Below are 20,002 nucleotides of genomic sequence, written 5' to 3'. Positions count from 1 at the left end.
AAACATATCCAACCCAAGTAAATAACAAAGGAAATGAAACTGGTTTAGCTGAGGAGGGGGTCAGAGAAGGCTTCTCTATGAAGGTGCTGTTTTAGCTAAGACCTAAAAGATGAATAAAAAGTCAATCCAATATTATATCATAAAAATCTTTAGAAAATATTTTTATTGACGGGGGAAATGTTTATATCATTAAGTGAGTAAAATAGGATATAAAAATCATCAATGTACTCAACTGCATAAAAATAACTATCTGTCTATCCATCTATCATCTATATGGGAAAATTTTCTGGAACACCAGGAAGTTATCAGTAGTGATGTGCAGGTGGCAGAATTACTGGAAATTTTGGAGACCTGAGTGGCTCAGATAGTAAAGAATCTGTCCACAATGTGGGAGACCCAGGTTTGATCCTTGGGTTAGGAAGATCCCCTGGAGGAGGGAATGGTTACCCACTCCAGCATCTGTGCCCAGAGAACTCCATGGACAGAGGAGCCTGGTGGGCTACAGTCACAAAGAGTCAGACATGACTGAGCTACTAACACTTTATAATCTTTATTCTTTTCTATATTTCTCAAACTTTTTACAATAAATATGGATTGCTTTTATGCTTGGAAATAAATATAAAATGTCAGGGCACAGCCTTTAAAACTCTATCCCATGATCTCTGGGTAGAGGGGTTCTCCAGAAGGTATCTTGGCTGTTCTCTTGCTTCCAAGCAGCACTTACACCAGGGTATCTTGCTCCTAAAGCACTTGGAGGCTTCCTAGATGCCATTCCAATGCCAGCTAGCGGAAGCTTTCACTGAATCTAATCCAGAGTGCTTAGCACGCTCTTTAATATAACCCATCTGAAGGCTATCCCCAGTTCAAACAAAGAAACTACTTTTTTAACCACAAAGCTGACATCTCTCCATCACTTTTCCCCTCTAGACCTATCATTAATTTGCTGACAAGCTGTAGAGGCTGAGTTTCTCTGTTCTATTCCTTGAGGATGATTGTCTTTTACATCAGAGGCTGGGGAGCAACAGTCAGAATTAGGAGGAGAAAAGAGCCTGTGGCTGAGTGACCTTGAAAACGCTGGAATTCTGTGCTTCTGTTTCCTCTTCTCCAAATGTGAGGGAGTTGGGTTTCGGGGCTTGCTATCACTCCTCTTCTGTCTCAGACACTCTAAGCCAATGACTAATTCATCCTTAGACAGAGAAGCTAGAGGTGACCTATGTCTACTGGAAGCAGATGGCACCACTGAAGAGCAATTATTCTGGGACCCTGAGGCCACAGATGAGCACCTGCTGGTACAAGAACAGGAGGCACTTAGCCTGTCCAGAAAAGCCCAGGGTAGCTAGAGCTGGGGTTACCTAAATTGATGCCTAAGAGCAAACATACCTTAATCTACCAAATTTCTTTCCCTGTCAGGGCTCTGGTCCAGTAGTCTGGCCTCCCCCACACTCTGCTGTACTTCCCTGGTCAGCAGCCCAGTTGGGCAGGCCTCCAGTTGTGGACAGAGGCAGGGCTGCCAGGGGCTCAACTGCCCACTGGAGAGAAGGTGAGGAGGGAGGGAGAGGTGTCAGGCATGGGCTGGAGCAGAGTGCAGAGTCCATGGCAAAAGTAAGAGGAGAAAAATCACCCCCACTGACAGCCTTGAGGCAACTCCTCCATAAATCCTACAGCTTCTTGAGGTTGACTCAAAATACACATGGGCTCACTAGTTAAGGGCTTCCCAGGTCACGGTAGTGGTAAAGAATTGGCCTGCTAATGAAGGAGATATAACAGACAAAAGTTGGATCGCTGGGTCAGAAGATCCCCTAGAGGAGGAAATGACAACCTACTCCTGTATTTTTGCCTGGAGAATCCCATGGACAGAGGAGCCTGGTGGGCTACAGTCCATAGGGTGACAAAGAGTTGGACATGACTGAAGCAACTTGGCAGGCATGCATGCACTAGACCTGGATTCAAATCCTTTCTCTGCTCCCGATAAGATATTTTGGCAAATTACTGAAACATTCTGAGCTTTAGAATTCAGTTTATCTATAGAAGTATCTAGAATGGGGATAATAATCTCTACCAGCAAGAAACTATGAGCATTATGCTTTATCTCATTTAATAAAAAAAATACGACTACTTCACAGGGCGCCAGTGGTAAAGAATCTGCTTGCCAATGCAGGAGATGCAGGTTCAATCCTTGGGCTGGGAAGATATCCTGGAGGGGAAAATGGCAACCTGCTCCATTATTCTTGCCTGAAAAATCCCATGGACTGAGGAGCCAGGCAGGCTACAGTCCATGGGGCAGCAAAGAGTTGGACATGACTGAGCGGTTGAGTGCGCGCACACATGCACACACACACATAAAAATATAGCATTGTGTCTAGCTCATCACCACTAGGAACTAAAAAACAACACAATCTTCCTAGGATTTCAGCACAGTATTGGAAGGAGTCATGATAAGAAAGAACCATAGAAAGTTAGAGCTGAAAGGAACCTCAGAGACCTCAAATCCAGAACGCAGGTAGCAGGGGGCAGGGTGGCAAAGAGGAGGCTCAGAGAGATCAAATAGCTTATTAAAGGTTGCACAGCTAGTTTGTAACAGAGTAAGGTTCAAACTCATGTATTCCTTACTCCCAAATATGCATCACCCCTTCCCACCACACCAACCCATCTGATGACAGGCAGATCATGCTCAGATCCCCTTTCCACAGAGAGGGCTTTGGTGGTTGCAGTGTGGCACCTCACCATAACAAGCCCCTGGTGTATGTATCAAGACGACACAGTGCCACCAAGAAAGTCCAGGGTTCCCTAGAAGCAGGAGATGAGGGGGATAGGGTATCTATTGTCAAGCATGTGGAGGTGCTATGCAAATAACCTGTAAAATACATGTAAATAACCACAGGTTATTGATGAATCAACAATTTAAACTTTTAAAAATTGCTGTTACTTCCAAATGGAAGGAAATAAAAGATGTGGTTGACCAGCCCAATCATGCCTTGCTTAGCGAGGGGTCCAGCTAACTCCTGTCACTGAATGCCCAGTACATGCTTCACCAATGCCTGGGCGATGCTACTGCCTGGCTTCCAGGGCCCCATGTGCCTCAGACTGGCTTGTCAGGGCAAGGAATCAGGCACCCGGGGGCCTCTGGCTGAGAGGTGTTCTCCCAGCCCAGCAGCCTTTTGACTCCAGCTGCCCAGAGCAGAGCCACACATGCTGTTCCTCCTGCAGGAGGGACCCGGGCAGTGACCAGCAAGAGCCTGGAGGGGTCTGTCACCTCAGCCTAGCCTCTGGGATCCCAGCTTTGGAAGCCAGGCCTGGCAGTCTTTCTTGCAGGCACTATCGATACTTGGCTCTGAAGCAGCTGCCTGAGCTGATATGGGCCGCTGTGGTCCTGACCCTGAGGTGGAAAGCCGGGAAGACAGGCCACAGCAGGATGGTTAGAGGTCAGACCCCTGGGAAGCCTGTCTGAGGCTTCACTGTGTAACTCTGAACACTCATCCCATTCAATCGACTTTTATTGAGTAGACATTTGCTATGTGCCAGACACTATGCTAGGCATTTTCGAGAATCTGTAAGAACTGACAAAATGTGGTCACTGCTAGGTTGCCGCCCTTGAGGCATGACAATCTAGCAAGGGAGAAGAAACATGTATAAATATAATTTCGTAGTAGTTTGACACCTCCCGGGGAATGTAGTGTGTTGTGTGTGCACATGTGTGTATAGGCATATGTGTTATTATATAAGAGCATGAGTGTGTGGGAGGTGGGAGTACAGGGCTTGCCTATTCAGACCCATATGTTAATAATGATAATAAAGCAACAAAATAAACCTACCACTTAAGGACTGCATATAATGCTAAGTGTATAATACAGTACTAAGTGCTTTATATGTAGGAATTTATTATATTCTTCCAAGCACCCTAGAAGGAAGGTACTATTATTAATGTCTCCTTTCATTGACATGGAAATGAAAAAATGAAGGAGGCGAACAAGTGACTTTCTTAAAGCTAGGAATTCATAGCAAGGATTTGAACCCAGGCCTGCAGTCTTAGCCTCTAAGCCAAAGCTTCTGCTTTGGCCCTCCAATGATAGCTCTTAAAGACCACCCGCCTGCCACCTTGCCGCCTCAAGGCTGAAGCAAGGAGCGACAGAAGCTGCCTTCTGCAGGAATGAGCCTGCAGTTCCTGCCAGCTCAGCCATCCCCACCCCCACAGGACAAGTTGGGCACATTCTGTGAGTCTGTGATCACTGTTACATCATGACCAGGCCTTTGTCTCACCTTGGCACCCACTCAGTAGACCACATTTCTTAAGCAGCTTTCTTATATTCACAAATCTGTGTGACTTTCTGATTGTGGCAACACTTTGTTGTAATGGCCAGGCTCAGAGGCCCAGCCCACTCTAATGGACTGAAACCAGGTTCGTCAGCACAGGCCAGCCGTGACCTGGGGCTAATAGCAGCAGGAAGGCCCCTCAGCTCACAGGCTCTCTGGGCTGCCTTCCCTTCTCCCTTGAGCAGCAGTCTTCACCTTCCCTGGGAAACTTGGATGTTGTGAGAGGGGTAAACAGGGCAGAGAGACAGGCACGGAGGGGCTAGGACACGGGGGAATCAGGAAGGAAGGGAAGCTGTGGGATTAAGGCTGTGTTCCCATCCAGCCTCAGGAGATTCTCTGGATCTGGTTCCCCTTGACCAGGTTCCACTTCACCTTCCTTATAGAATCATATTGAAAAGAGGGGAAAAAATGGTGCATTAAAGAAGCTTTGAAAAAGTAAATGTACAAACAGGACAAATGTGGGTGCCTAGGCTTGCTTGGGCAAATCATCAAGTGAGGCCAGGGGCCCCATATCCTGGGTATGGAAGCTACTCCAGGGATGGCTGGTGATAAAGATGGCTAGAACTTCACAGTAGAGAGAGAATCTACCAGTGAGAGGATTTAAAGAGGAGGCAAGCATGCCTCACAAGAATGTCCCAGCAAGGCAGCACTGGCAGTGTGCCCAGGCATTTGCTGGCACTTGGTGGCCCAGGCACTGCCTGGTGATGAGCCTATGGCCTGGCAGGCCCAGTGAAGGGACCGCAGTGTGGGCCCGACACCTGCCTGAGAGGATTGCCGTAATCAGGCCACCCACTCTGGTGCTGCCTGGACACAGCATAAGGACCTCTGCTGTGACTGGAGGAACACCGGTTTCACAACAGAACGGGATCATTAAGAGCCTGTCTCCTCCTGCCTGCAACAGAGATTCCATAAGCGGGAGTTGGGCAGAGGTAATCAGGCCGCTTGGGTTCAACAGGAGAGCCCTGGAGCTTGGAGCTGGCTAGCACGGGGGAATCTGGAGAACAGAACTATGGAGTACTTTTAGGAAGTCTTCCCAGGTCTGGCTAGAGAAGCAGCACCCCTGTCTGCGGTGCATCACCCTCAGCCCACCCGAGCAACCTGCTCTGCTCCTTCTACTTGCCTCAAACTAGGGGAGCTCAGCTCCACCACCCAGTCGCTCCCCACCACCGCCTCCACAGGCTGCGCAGGCAGCCTCGGGTGCCCTGGCCGGATCAGGAGAGCAGCAGCAGCTTCCACTCTGGGGGCCCGAGCACTACTAGGTTCACATTCTTCCAACCACCCAGCCCCTTCCTGCTTCAACTTCAGTTCACCTTGGTGCTGCAGAGTGAGGGCTGGAGCATAACGGCCCAAGGAAAGTCCGGCTCATGTGGGGTTTTATGCTCTGCTTTTTATCCTCTTCAGATGGCCCTCGAGTCTCCCGGCATGGGGTACCTGCAGCTGCTCTAGACTCACCTGAGTGGGATCTTGACACGGAGGTAGCGGTCAACAGCAATTGCCAGCAGGGCCAGGATGGAGCTCTGAGTGAGGATGAGGACAGGGCAGGCGACCTTGAGGCAGGTGTGGAAGTAGGTCCGCGGGCCAATGTTGATGAGGATGGCGAGTGGGATGACCAGCGCGCCCACAGCCACATCAGCCACTGCCAGTGACACGATGAAGCAGAAGGTGGCATCCCGCAAGGCCTGATTCACCTTCACCGCCCAGATCACCAGCACATTCCCAGGTACAGAGACCAGGGCGATGAGCACCTCGATGCCAATATACGCGGCCTGGAAGGCCGAGATGGAGGGCGGCATGGTGGGCACAGGCTGGGCACATCAGCAGACAGGCGCCAAAGGGCAGGAGGCAAGCACCTGTGGTCACGGAAGCCTAGGGTGGGAAGGCCTGCCTGGGGGGAGGGGAACCAGGCAGCGCTGGAACTCCAGCTGCCCTTTGGAGATGTGCCCCACTTGGCACATCTAGTGCCTACCCAAGCTGACAGGGTACGCTAACCCTTTCTCTGCCTAATCTCTGTCCCCTCCCCCTGTCAACCCCAGAGGATCCATTCAACAACTTAAAATAGCAGCACTCACTCCTCCACTGGCTTTTTTTTTTTTTTATCAGGTGTGAGGCAGTTCCCAGCACACACACAACCCACAGGGCTCCCGGTGCCTGGCTCTACCTACCCATGCTCACAGAACAGGACGCAGGGAGCTCACCATCCTGTCTGCTGGTGGCCAGCGAGTCTCAGAGGCGGTGCCCAAAGTTCTGGGCACCTGGTGCCTCCGGAGGCTGGAGGCTGCGCCAGGCAGGGCTGGGCTCCGCGCGCAGCGGTTCACCATCCTCCAGGCTCCCGGCCCTGCCTTTCAAGCAATCACATGGTGCGGCAGAGGCTCAGACTGGACGCGTTTAAAGAGGTAGCGCCCCAGTTTCGCACCTGGGACTGGTCTGGCAGACGCGGGTCTGCAGTACTGAGCCCAGCAGCGGCCAGGGTGCAGAGATCCCCGTCTCCCACCTTGCCGCGCATGCATGCCATACGCCCACCCACCTGAGACACGCTCCTCCTGCTTCCTAGCAGTCCCCAATCCCGGTCCGACTCTGCCAGGGACCCTCGTAAACACCCGGTCCCGGGGGGATTCTAGCAGTCCCTGTCAGCCCTTTCCTCCATCCCCACTGGGTATGACCGCAGGCGAACGAGGTACAGACTTACCAAAGCTGGCAGAGCTCCGAGCCACCTGAACGGTCTGTCCAAGCGCCCTCCTAGCTACACACCGTGCGCAGTCGCTCGCTCCAGGGATGCTTGAAGAATCCAGAGGGAGAGTAACTGGCTGAGACTCAGCTCTGGCGCCCTGCGCCTCCGTCGCCCCGGCCCGGGAGCGGAGCGAGGCTGCCCGGCTCCGCAAAGCCGGAGCTGCGGGGGCGGCCCGGCCCCTCCCTGCTGGGCCTCTGTCTCCTCCCTCATCCCCTCCTCTAAACAAAGGCCGTGATTCTGGGTGAGAGAAGCTGGGAGATGTGACCTTTCCGTAGGGTGTGATGTGGGCATTCAAGTCGCAGCAGGGCATCGCACCTGCGAGTCTCTAGGACGCCCCTTCTCCATTCCCCTCAACAGTCAGTTGGAAGCCCTGGCACACGCTCCTAGCCCTCGGCCCTGAAACCCTCCTTTCCCAGGAAACCAGCCCCTGCAGCTTCTTGGGCGCTAATGTTCTTCCAGCACACGTTGCTTTGAAGGCTCTATCCTGAGCCACCACGTTCGCTTTACCTCTATCTTTCAGAACAAGTTTTAATCCATTAGCAATTCCCATTTTTCAGATGAGGGCATTGAGACTCAGGGAAGTGACCTGGCTTCACAAGGTCATTTCCGTCAGTTCCACCTCCTCTGTGTCTCCTTTCTTCTCTCTCTCCCCCTCTTGGTAGCACAGTACGCAAGCCACAGGCATCCAGTGCAATGTCCACATGTTATTGATAGAGAAGCCAACCCAGGGAAGGAAGAGACTTTCCTAAGTTACCATAGCAAGTCCTAATAGAGCCAGAGTAAGAAGCCAGGCTGCTGACTCCCTACACAGTGCTCTCTCCACTGTCCTCCACCCTGACCCCTCTCTTGGAGATCTCCTGCCACAGTTTCAGTTTAGGTGGGCCACTGGTACTGCCTCAGGACCACCCCAAGGAAGATGCTCCCTCAGACCAGGTGCCTTACAAAGATCCCAACCTGAGAAGTCCTTGCTCATGAACATTGGAAAAGAGCTCTGGAAGGGCAAAGAGTCAAGTGGGGGGAGCCCAGTGCCACCTGGCCACATCCCAGTCCTTGAGGTCACTGCACTCTTGTTGGGTTTCAGGATGTCAAGAGAGGGGTTCTGTTGTGAGGTGGGTGCCAACTAAAACTGCTATTTGCCATCTGCGTCTACAAGGGTTAGGTCACTAGCCACTGCAGTCACTGACTTTCAACACTGGAGTTCAGGGCAGAGATCAAAAACAAGGCACTCTAATGAGTTTTATATTGTAATACTTGATTCATGGTTAAGTGTTAAAATGAAGCTATGAGATCTCTGGTTGTATCTGTCTATATGTCTGTTAATATCATCTAACTTTGCATGATATTAGCTCTACTTAATTGGCTTAAAGAAAATTAAGAGCTTACATAAATTTTTCAGAATAAAAAACTTGCCAGAATGAATTTTATATTCATATGAACTGGGAAATTTTTAGTATTAAATTAATACCTGGTATTAAAGTTTTGAGCCCCCAGGGAAGCCCAAGAATACTGGAGTAGATAGCCTATCCCTTCTCCAGGGAACCTTCCAGACCCAGGAATCCAACCAGGGTCTCCTGCATTGTAGGCAGATTTTTTAACAGCTGAGTTACCTAGTATTATTAATACCATCCAAAATCACTGCAGATGATGACTTCAGCCATGAAATTAAAAGATGCTAGGTCCTTGGGCTTCCCTGGTAGCTCAGATGGTAAAGCGTCTGCCTACAATGTGGGAGACCCGGGTTTGATCCCTGGGTCGGGAAGATCCCCTGGAGAAAGAAATGGCAACTCACTCTAGTACTCTTGCCTGGAAAATCCCATGGACAGAGTAGCCTGGTAGGCTACAGTCCGTGGGGTCGCAGAGTTGGACACAACTGAGCAACTTCACATTCACTTTCAAGCCTAGGTACAACATAAGTATTACACTAAAATATTGATATTTCTAAAGACATGTCCATATTAATTAAATCAACAAGCTTTATTGTTGTTCATTTGCTCAGTCATGTCTGACCCTTTGTAACCCCATGGACTGCAGCATGCCTTGCCTCCTTGTTCCTCACCATCTCTCAGAATTTCCCCAAGTTCATGTCCATCGAGTCAGTGATGCCATCCAACCATCTCATCCTTTGTCGTCTCCTTCTCCTCCTGCCTTCGTTCCCAGCATCAGAGTCTTTTCCAATGAGTTGACTCTTCACATCAGGTGGCCAAGGTATTGGAGCTTTAGCTTTAGCATCAGTCCTTCTAATAACTATTCAGAGTTTATTTCCTTTAGGATTGACTGGTTGGATCTCCTTGCTGTCCAAGGGACTCTCAAGAGTCTTCTCCAATACCTCGGTTCAAAGCATTAATTCTTTGGCGCTCAGCCTTTTTATTGTCCAGCTCTCACATCCGTACCTGACTACTGGGAAAACCATAGTTTTGACTAGACAGACCTTTGTCAGCAAAGTCATGTCTCTGCTTTTTAATATTCTACCTAGGTTGGTCACAGCTTTTCTTCCAAGGAGTAGGTGAGGTGAAGTTGCTCAGTCATGTCTGACTCTTTGTGACCCCATGGACTGCAGCCTACCAGCCTACCAGGGTTGCCATTTCCTTTTCCAGGGGATCTTCCCAACCCAGGGATCGAACCCAGGTCTCCTTCATTGCAGGCAGACACTTTACCCTCTGATCCACCAGGTACCTAAGCTTGATAGAAGTCAAATAAGATCTTAACGTCTGTTGCAAGTTTGTCAGCAAGAGAAATAACTTGATATGATGACATTTCTTATAAGTAAAATATAAACAAGATAAGAGCTTTTGGGTGAATTCTTTAGGAGTAATTATATTTTAGGAATATCTGTGCATGTGTATGTGTGTTCAGTCATGTCATGACTGTAGCCTGCTAGGCTCCTCTGTCTATGGAATTTTCCACGCACAATACTGGAGGAGGTTGCCATTTCCTTCTCTAAGGGATCTTCCTGACCCAGGGATCGAACCCACAACTCTTGCCTCTCTGGCATTGGCAGGCAGGTTCTTTACCAGCTGAGCACCGGAAAAGCCCCCCCGGGAATGTTTACTTAAAAATAATCTCTCCAGATATTTGGTAACTTAAAATTTTAGAGTTGTGCAAAGTTAAGTTAAATGATAGAAGTTTATCATACCCAAATAAAATAAGATACTGAAACTTTAATTACTAAACAGCAGCCTCCTTTCACAGAGAAACCAAAGGTATTCAGTACTATTAATAAATATATTTGGTGCCATACTGAGATAGTTGATATAAAAAAGCACATGTTTTTAGCAATTGTTATCAGTGTTTATGCTTTCCAGCCTACAGAATGCTAATGTAGTAGACAGTTCACAATTGCTTACTTTTTAGTTTTCACTGGAAAGTAAGGTTTTTAAGTGTTGAAGATTCTAATTTAAATGTCATTAAAGCTACTGGAAATAATAAAAGTTTCAGTATGCAGTAAGAAAGTAGGATATATGTTTTCAATAAAAGAAGATATGAGGAATGGAATTGTATTTCATTAAGGGAAAGAAATTTTATCCTAGAGCTGGTTGTTTCTGGATGGAGAAAATAAGGGACAAACTAATATGGATATAGAAAGTGATGGATAAGGAGCCCTGAGAAGAGGTTTGTGCATGATTAGGATTGACTAAATTTTGAATTAATTTGAGTAAATCAATTTTAAAAGTAAACTGTGGAAATTTAAATTTGGCTTTTCTCTCTGTTAAGAGAACAATGTTTTCTTAAAATGTTGATCTGCTTTGCAGCAAATTTTAAGTTTCTTTACTTTTTAAGTGATTTGCCTCTGTATTTGCCTCTGATATATATATTTTTTCCTCTGATATATTTTATTGTCACATTGGTTAAGTGAATAACTGTTTTTTAACAGTGACCTATGATCCTATTTGACCAAGAGTTTTAAAACTTCTTGATATTTTTTGACAGACTTCCCAAATAAAATTCTAGTGAAGTTTATTTAATGTCTAGCTTACTTTGGGATGCTTTAAGGGACCCTGAAACATCCCAAAGAAAGATATTAAACTAATTAAGTTCATTTGATATGTTAATTAATGGGAAGTATTGTCAACTGAGTAATAAATCTTCTTAGGTTATATTGTATGGGTAATCCTTTTTTAATGATGGAAGCCTCATCTTTTAAAAATTTTATTATTATTATTATTTTTGGCTATGCTGAGCCTTTGTTGCTGCACGTGGCCTTTCTCTAGCTGTGAGCGAGGGTTACTGTCTAATTGCGTTTCAAGGGCTTCTCACTGTGGTGGCTCCACTTGCTGTGGAGTGTAGGCTCTGGAAGAACGGGCTCAGTAGATCTGGCACATGGGCCTACTTGCCTCAAGCATGTGGAATCCTCCCAGACAAGGGATCAAACCCATGTGCCCTGAATGGGCAGGCAGATTCTCAACTGGTGGACCACCAGGGAAGTCCTGGGCCACTGTTTTTAATCTAGATATTTAAAAAATTATATGGAATTTCTAAAAATATGGTATGTTCTGGTAAACTATTATCAGTCAAAATTCTAGTTATTATCTTAAAACATTGTATGTCACAGCAGTAACCGAGCTTCTTTGTCAATGGCTTTGTATAATCAGGCACTTAACTGTGCCTTCTTAAGTCTTTCTTGTCATTCACAGATAGTCATGGTTTTATACATATGCCTTTGCAAAAATGTTTCCTCTTCAAGAAGACTCATAGCAATAACTTTTTAAAATATTTATCTGTTTATTTATTGACTGCATCAAGTCCTAGTGTGGCATGTGGGGTCTTAGTCCCCTGGGTTGGAAGGTGGACTCTTAACCACTGACAATCAGGGCAGTCCCTAGCAAGAACTTTTTGACAAGTACCAGCAAAGCCAAATTTTTAAAAAGCCTATAAGCTTATTATATAAGTAATCAGGCCAAGTTTATTGAAGCCAGACTTATTTTGCAAACAAATTAGTCAATTTGGCAGTATTTGTTAGAAATGAGGGTAATTTTAGAGAGAGAAAGATGGTGTTTCATTCGATATTAAATTCTATATTTGTTAATTGAGGTCTGTATTTACTGCCTAAGACTCACTTCACACACAGCTCTTTGCTATTATGTTATATTCTTGTAAAGTTTAATTGAATTATTAAAAGGACACTCTAGGTTTGTTTCTGAAGGTTATCTCATTAATCTATCTCTGGATGAAGATCAGAGGCCCTGTGACCTAGGGGAGTACGCACACTTGAAAAGATGTCATTTAAAAGACTATCTCCAATCTAGATGGAAGGACCCTTATCAGGTACTCTTAACTAACTCATACACAAGAAACTGAAGATAATTGACTCTAGGATTACTATTTCCTCTTAGAAAGTGCCCCTGCATTGGACTGGCCTATAGAGAGGACTCCTGACCTTAAAATTACCTTAAATCAATGTTCATACAGAGAAGAAACTACCAGACCAGGATAAGAGGAAGACAACATCTGAAGCAGACAGCTGACCCAAGATGCTAGACCAGGCCTGTACATCAGTTACTTTGATAATTGCTCACACCTTTGCTTATGAACCAAATGTCTATCACAGTCTTATGCAGAGTTAAAGTTCATCCAATTATTAGGTTTAGGATCAATTACCTGTAATTGGGTTACATTTGTTGATTTCTCTACCCCAAGGCTCTAATTGGAAGGCCCTTAGGAAATTATTCTAGAAGAAAGAAAGCATAGTTCTGTTCAAGCCACTATTCATATTATTAGGTAGGTTCTTCTCACCTGGCCAGTTAATAATACCTGTTCTGACTCTGATCGTAAATAGGAACTTTCTTCTAAAGTCAAACTTGTCAGAGTAAAATTTTAGCCATGGAATATAACCTCCCTCAGTTGTGGAATAGATTTATATGACTAACATCAAGATATAATAATTTAAGTTCAAGGTCCCCCTTAAGTTGTGAACAATTCAACCATACTAAGGATTAAAAAGTAAAATAACAGTAGGACATTGGGTTGGGTGCCTTATGAATAATGACAATATGTAATTTCTATTAAAGATATGATTGGTACAGAATAGAATAAGTCAGAAGACCTAGGGATACACTGGGCCACACCTAATGGAAGTTCTTGGCATTTGTATTTTGCCTGAATTACAGAATTGTTGTTTCTTGCACTACCAAATGTATGACTGAGCCTCTGATAAAATAATAACTAGATGACTTGAAGCAGTTGACCACTTATGTAGTAATATACAAATGATTGTAATAGTGTAACTTTAATGTGGAAAAAATGCAGTAGGGAATCGGTTCCTGGACCATAACGGACTAGTAAGACAAACTGTCCAGAGATTTTAGGCTGCCATTAATAAGGTCTCAATTCAGTTCTGTCGCTTAGTCATGTCCAATTCTTTGTGACCACACGGGCTGCAGCACACCTGGCTTCCCTGTCCATTACCAACTCTTGGAGCTTGCTCAAACTATCCAGTCAGTGATGACATCCTCTGTCGACCCCTTTTCCTACTGCCTTCAATCTCCCCCAGCATCAGGGTCTTTTCCAATGAGTCAGTTCTCCACATCAGGTGACCAAAGTATTGGAGTTTCAGCTTCAGCATCAGTCCTTCCAATGCATAGTCACGGCTGATTCCCTTTAGGATTGACTGATTTGATCTCCTTGCAGTCCAAGGGACTCTCAAGAGTCTTCTCCAACATCACAGTTCAAAAGCATCAATTCTTTGGCACTCTGCTTTCTTTATAGTCCAACTCTCACATCCATACAGAACTACTGGAAAAATCATAGCTTTGACTAGATGACTTTGTCGGCAAAGTAATGTCTCTGCTTTTTAATATGCTGTCTAAGTTGGTTATAGCTTTTCTTCCAAGGAGTAAACCTCTTTTAATTTCATGGCTGCAGTCACCATCTGCAGTGATTTTGGAGCCCAAGAAAATAAAGACTTTCACTGTTTCCACTGTTTTCCCATCTATTTGCCATGAAGTGATGGGACCAGATGCCATAATTTTAGTTTTTTGAATGTTGAGTTTTAAGCCAGCTTTTTCATTCTCCTTTCACTTTCATCAAGAGGATCTTTAGTTCTTCACTTTCTGTCATAAGGGCTTCCCTGGTGGCTCTGACGGTAAAGCGTCTGCCTGCAGTGTGGGATACCTTGGTTCAATCCCTGGGTTGGGAAGATCCTCTGAAGAAGGAAATGGCAACCCACTCCAGTACCCTTGCCTGGAAAATTCCATGGATGGAGGAGCCTGGTAGGCTACAGTTCATGGGATCGCAAAGAGTCAGACATGACTGAGGGACTTCACTTTCACTCTTTTCTATCATAAGGGTGGTGTCATCTGCATATCTGAGGTAATTGATATTTCTCCTGGCAATCTTGATTCCAGCTTGTGCTTCATCCAGCCCAGCATTTCACATGATGTACTCTGCATATGTTAAATAAGCAGGGTGACAATATACAGCCTTGAAATACTCCTTTTCCAAATGGAACCAGTCTATTGTTCCATGTCGAGTCCTAACTGTTGCTTCTTGACCTGCATACAGATTTCTCAGGAAGCAGGTCAGGTGGTCTGGTATACCTATCTCTTTAAGAATTTTCCATAGTTGGTTGTGATCCACACAGTCAAAGGCTTTGGCATAGTCAATAAAGCAGAAATAGATGTTTTTTCAGGAACTCTCTTGCTTTTTTGATGATCCAGTGGATGTTGGCAATTTGATCTCTGGTTCCTCTGCCTTTTCTAAAACCAGCTTGAATATCTGCAAGTTCATAGTTCATGTACTGTTGAAGCCTGGCTTGGAGAATTTTGAGCATTACTTTGTTAGCATGTGAGATGAGTGCAATTGTGCAGTAGTTCCAACATTCTTTGCCATTGCCTTTCTTTGGGATTGGAATGAAAACTGACCTTTTCCAGTCCTGTGGCCACTGCTGAGTTTTCCAAATTTGCTGGCATATTGAGTGCAGCACTTTCACAGCATCATCTTTTAGGATTTGAAATAGCTCAACTGGAATTCCATCACCTCCACTAGCTTTGTTCATAGTGATGTTTCCTAAAGCCAACTTGACTTCACATTCCAGGATGTCTGGCTCTGGGTGAGTGATTACACCATCATCGTTATCTAGGTCATTAAGGTCTTTTTTGTATAGTTCTTCTGTGTATTCTTGCCACCTTTTCTTAATATCTTTTGCTTCTGTTAGGTCCATACCATTTCTGTCCTTTATTGTGCCCATCTTTGCATGAAGTGTTCCCTTGGTATCTCTAATTTTCATGAAGAGATCTCTAGTCTTTCCCATTGTATTGTTTTCCTCTATTTATTTGCATTGATCACTAAGGAAGGCTTTCTTATCTCTCCGTGCTATTCTTTGGAACTCTGCATTCAGATGGATGTCTTTCCTTTCCTCATTTGCCTTTAACTTCTTTTCTTTTCTCAGCTATTTGTAAGGCCTTGTCAGACAACCATTTTACCTTTTTGCATTTCTTTCTCTTGGGGATGGCCTTGATCACTTCCTCCTGTACAACGTCACGAACCTGTGTCCATACTTCTTGAGGCACTCTGTCTATCAGATCTAATCCCTTAAATCTATTTGTCACTTCTACTGTATAATTGTAAGGGATTTGACTTAGGTCATACTGGAATGGTCTAATGGTTTTCCCCACTTTCTTCAATTTAAGTCTGAATTTTACAATAAGGAGTTCATGATCTGAGCCACAGTCAGCTCCTGGTTTTGTTTTTGCTGACTGTATAGAGCTTCTCCATCTTTGGCTGTAAAGAATAAATCAATCTGATTTCAATATTGATGATCTGTTGATGTCCATGTGTAGAGTTGTCTCTTGTGTTGTTAGAAGATGGTGTTAGCTATGACCAGTAAGTCCTCTTGACAAAGCTCTGTTAGCCTTTGCCCTACTTCAGTTTGTACCCTAAGTCCAAACTTGCCTGTTACTTCAGGTATTTCTTGACTTCCTACTTTTGCATTCCAGTTCCCTATGATGAAAAGGACATCTTTTGGGGGTGTTAATTCTAGAAGGTCTTGTAGGTCTTTATAGAGCCATTCAACTTCAGCTTCTTTGGCATTAGTGGTTGGGGCATAGACTTGGATTACTGTGATATTGAATGGTTTGCCTTGGAAACAAACAGAGATCATTCTGTCATTTTTAAGATTGCACCCAAGTACTGCATTTTGGACTCTTTTGTTGACTATGAGGGCTACTCCATTTCTTCTAAGGGATTTTTGCCCACAGTAGTAAATATAATGGTCATTTGAATTAAAGTCTCCCATTCCAGTCCATGTTAGTTCACTGATTCCTAAAATGTTGATGTTCATTCTTGCCATCTCCTGTTTGACCACTTCCAATTTACCTTGATTCATGGACCTAACATTCCAGGTTCCTATGCAATATTGTTCTTTACAGAATCATACTTTACTTCCATCACCCATCAAATCTGCACCTGGGTGTTGTATTTGCTTTGGCTCCATCTCTTCATTCTTTCTGGAGTTATTTTTCCACTCTTCTCTAGTAGCATATTGGGCCCCAGTCAGTTGCTCAGCTGTGTCCAACTGAATGACTAAGCATACACATTTTTCCAGAATACTAATCCTTGAAGCTACTTCTTGAAGCTTTGTATTGAATCTTGGTCATTCTATCTGAAGAAAATCTCCATAATCCACTTAACTTAATGGTCCATTTTGCCATGATCTCACCCAAGGCTGTTTTACGGGCAGGACTCAGAGATGCAGCCAAGGATGGAGATAAGGTAGGGAGAGAGATGAGTTGACTCTTTGCATGGGTACAAGCGTGCAAGCATGGATGCAAGTCATTAAGATCTTTTTTGTATAGTTCTTCTGTGTAGTCTTTCCACCTCTTCTTAATATCTTCTATTTCTGTTGAAAAGTAAAAGTGAAGTCGCTCAGTCGTTTCCAACTCTTTGCGACCCCGTGGTCTGTAGCCTACCAGGCTCCTCCATCCATGCGATTCTCCAGGTAAGACTACTGGAGTGAGTTGCCATTTCCTTCTCCAGGGGATCTTCCCAACCCAGGGATCAAACCCAGGTCTCCTGCATTGCAGGGAGACACTTTACCCTCTGAGCCACCAGGGAAGCCCTACTTCTGTTAGCTTCATAAAGTTTCTGTCCTTTATAGTCCAGTAATATCACATTGAGTGGCCTATCAATGAAGTCCTTACCTGACCCAGCACCATGGGACAAAATGGTCATGAAATGCCTCCAAAAGTCATGGCTGAATTTATAGCCATGAGGGAGTCCCTGCCAACTAAAAATTGTCACTTGCCCTCTGCCTCTACAAAGATTAAGTCACTAGCCACTGCAGTCACTGATCTTCAGCTCAGGAGTCCAGGCAGAGATCAGGAATGAAGTACTCTGTGCTCTGGGAAAAACTGGCCAAACATCCCTTCAGATAGTCAGATATTTCCAGAAGAAGATTCTATGAGCCCAATTTCTTGCATTTTCTCATATCTAGAAAATCACTAAAATAATTAATGGAGACATTTGCTCCTTATAACTAACAGCAACCCTCTACCAAAATGTGTGCTTGTTTGCACATATCCCCCTTCACCAAAATCACATGTATACTGATTTCCCCTCACCCACCTCTTTGAAGCAGTTCCCCAGAGCTATCTGAGAAGCTGTTTCCCAGGACATAGTCCTCTTTTTGCCCCCAAATAAAACATAACACACAACTTTCTTGTTGTACATTTTTTCAGTTAACAAGCGTGAGCCCACAGCTTCTGCTGGAAATCTGTGCTGAATCACAGTGAAGCCTGAGGTGGGACTAGAACCTGAATAGCTTGGAGGAGAAGGGTAAGGGTGGATTGAATCTCCCTGGAGGAGGAGGAAGCCCAGCATGGGCAAAGTTAACTTCCATTTCTACCTTCAGGGGGAGCAAGGAATCTATGCCTCAAGAGCAAAATTGCAATCTTTCCCTAGAACCTAGCTGCAGAAACTGGAACATGTCAACTTTCCTACCAGCATCCCCCTCCACTTCCCCTACAGATTTCTTTCACATTCCTGAAGGTCTGCTTACTCCCCATGCCCTGTGAACATACAAGCCTTGTGTCCACACACCTGTCTTTCAGCCCTTTCCTTGACTCAAATTCTTTTTGATTCAAGCCTTTCTCTTAATTTTCACTCAGCTTCCTAATTTTCATTAATCTAGCTGTCATAAAAACCTGCAAAACCCTAGCTGGGTTGGCCTAGCTTGGGGGTGGATGGTTGGGTCACCCTATCAAGACTCCAGCAGCCGCTTCAGTCCTGGAGGCAACCGAGCTCCCCTGCCCCCTTACCCCCGCTTCCACTCTCATCTGCAATTCTTCTCACCTCACCATGGATTTTCGACATGTGATAGATACATTTGCATAATACCTGTAGGTAATTTGTTTGTTCTTCAGCTCTGGGTAAAATAAACCAAAATAATTTTCCCTTCTTTCCTCCCCCCACCCTTCCCTCCCCCCCTCTACTCCTGCCTGTTTCCAGGGTCAAGCGTCCTGGGGGAATAGACTGGCCTCTTTGAGAACAGAGCTGATTCAGTTAGGGTCCATCCTGGAGAACTGCTCTGGGAAAAGCACACGATCTCCTCAGAGTCTCCTAGGTGGGAGAGGGTGGGGGCGTCAGTGGTGAGCTGTCTTTGGCAGCGGGTCCATTTGGCACACTGAAAAGAGCACTTGAAAAAAAAAAAAAGAAAAGAGCACTTGAGATTAGAAGAGCTGGAAGCTGGCTTCTAGACCATACTCTGCCACTCACTGGCTATGTGGCCTCAGCCAAGTTACTTTTCCTCTCCTGGCTTCAGTTTATCCATCAGTCATCTCAGACGATTGACACCTACCATCCTGTCCTGCTCTGACAACTGGTGAGTACATTCCAAGGTGGAAAAGATGCCAAGATGGATACGGAACCTATGGGCACTTGGATTTTCCATCTAAGTGAAAGTGAAAGTGTCTCAGTCATGTCCGACTCTTTGTGACCCTATGGAATTCTCAGCCCATGGAATTCTCCAGGCCAGAATACTGGAGTGGGTAACCATTCCCTTTTCCAGGGGATCTTCCCAACCCCAGATCAAACCTAGGTCTCCCATATTGCCAGTGGATTCTTTACCAGCTGAGCCACCAGGGAAGCCCATTTTCCATCTAGAAAACTACTAAATCCAAGCTACTTAATCTAAGGCAGATTGCAGGGCTGAGAGGAGGGTAAGTTTGTGGTGGGAGAAGTAGAAAAGGGGAACAGAGGTCTATAGTGGGCAGAGGATGGTGTAGAGAGGTGTTAGCCGAACAGGTTGAACCAAGGTGTCTGGAGTTTACACTGAGCCAAAAAGCCTGGTTTTCACAGTATGTCCAGGGCACCCTGACTAGATGAACATCCCCATGGCCAGGGTCCACTTATGCTTTGCAGACCTCCAAAGCATAAATGACCTCCATGCTTACACCAGCCTTGAGCAGCTTAGCCTTGGTTTCCTCATCCATAAAACTGGCATAGGAATACCACCTCATTGCACGGCTATGAAGGCTTAAGAAGCTGACTTTCAGAGTGTCTAGCACAGACATTTTATCAACAGGGCAAGCAGATAGCACCAAGCAGGTGGAGTAGTGGGGGTAGAAAGAGTAGAGAAGTGAAAAATTCTGGAATCTGCTCTGTGCAGCCAGTCAAGCTAAAGTTCCACAGGTACCAGGTTTGGGTGTCCTTAAAATACCCTATGAAAAGCTTATATTTGGCATGTGGCTCTGGAAGCAAGATAACATTACCGTGAGTCTAGAGGTCCCTGGGGCCTGGCCCTCATCCCCTTTACCTCTTGGTCCTGCTTCTGTCCTCCCAAGGCCCCTGTCCTGGGTTTCTCCCTGACCCTTCATCCCCACAGTCTCAGCAGGGGGGAAAAGGGTGGATAGAGGAGAGGGAGGGCTGAGGTGGAAGCACTCCTTGTGGGAGGGGGCAGCTCTGCTTGTCTTCCTTCCTGGAGTTTTCCAGACTGGGTTAGATGCCCCAAGTCAGGAAGGGCCCTCCAGGGAG

General features: G+C 45.5%; 1 protein-coding gene across 3 annotated transcripts in view; it reads right to left on the bottom strand.

Annotated features, from left to right (window-relative positions):
• ADORA1 (adenosine A1 receptor) overlaps window positions 1-20,002 on the bottom strand; it is a 134,510-nt gene that overhangs the window by 31,984 nt on the left and 82,524 nt on the right. Inside the window, exons 2-3 of one of the 3 annotated variants that reach the window (XM_061159830.1) lie at window positions 6,998-7,086; window positions 5,764-6,196 (exon numbers count right to left, since the gene is read on the bottom strand). The exons of 1 other annotated variant lie outside the window; for it this stretch is intronic. In XM_061159830.1, the coding sequence (XP_061015813.1) occupies window positions 5,764-6,104 (341 nt within the window). In that variant the 5' untranslated portion in view covers window positions 6,105-6,196; window positions 6,998-7,086. Of the gene's footprint in view, window positions 1-5,763; window positions 6,316-6,997; window positions 7,087-20,002 lie in introns of those variants that run through there. One more of the 3 variants, XM_061159831.1, reaches the window with a different exon arrangement.

This window comes from Dama dama, chromosome 14, assembly GCF_033118175.1.
Source record: "Dama dama isolate Ldn47 chromosome 14, ASM3311817v1, whole genome shotgun sequence".
In the NCBI taxonomy this organism is placed as follows: domain Eukaryota; kingdom Metazoa; phylum Chordata; class Mammalia; order Artiodactyla; family Cervidae; genus Dama; species Dama dama.
Note: the sequence above shows the minus strand (reverse complement) of the source record. Positions and strands in the feature narration are given on the sequence as shown.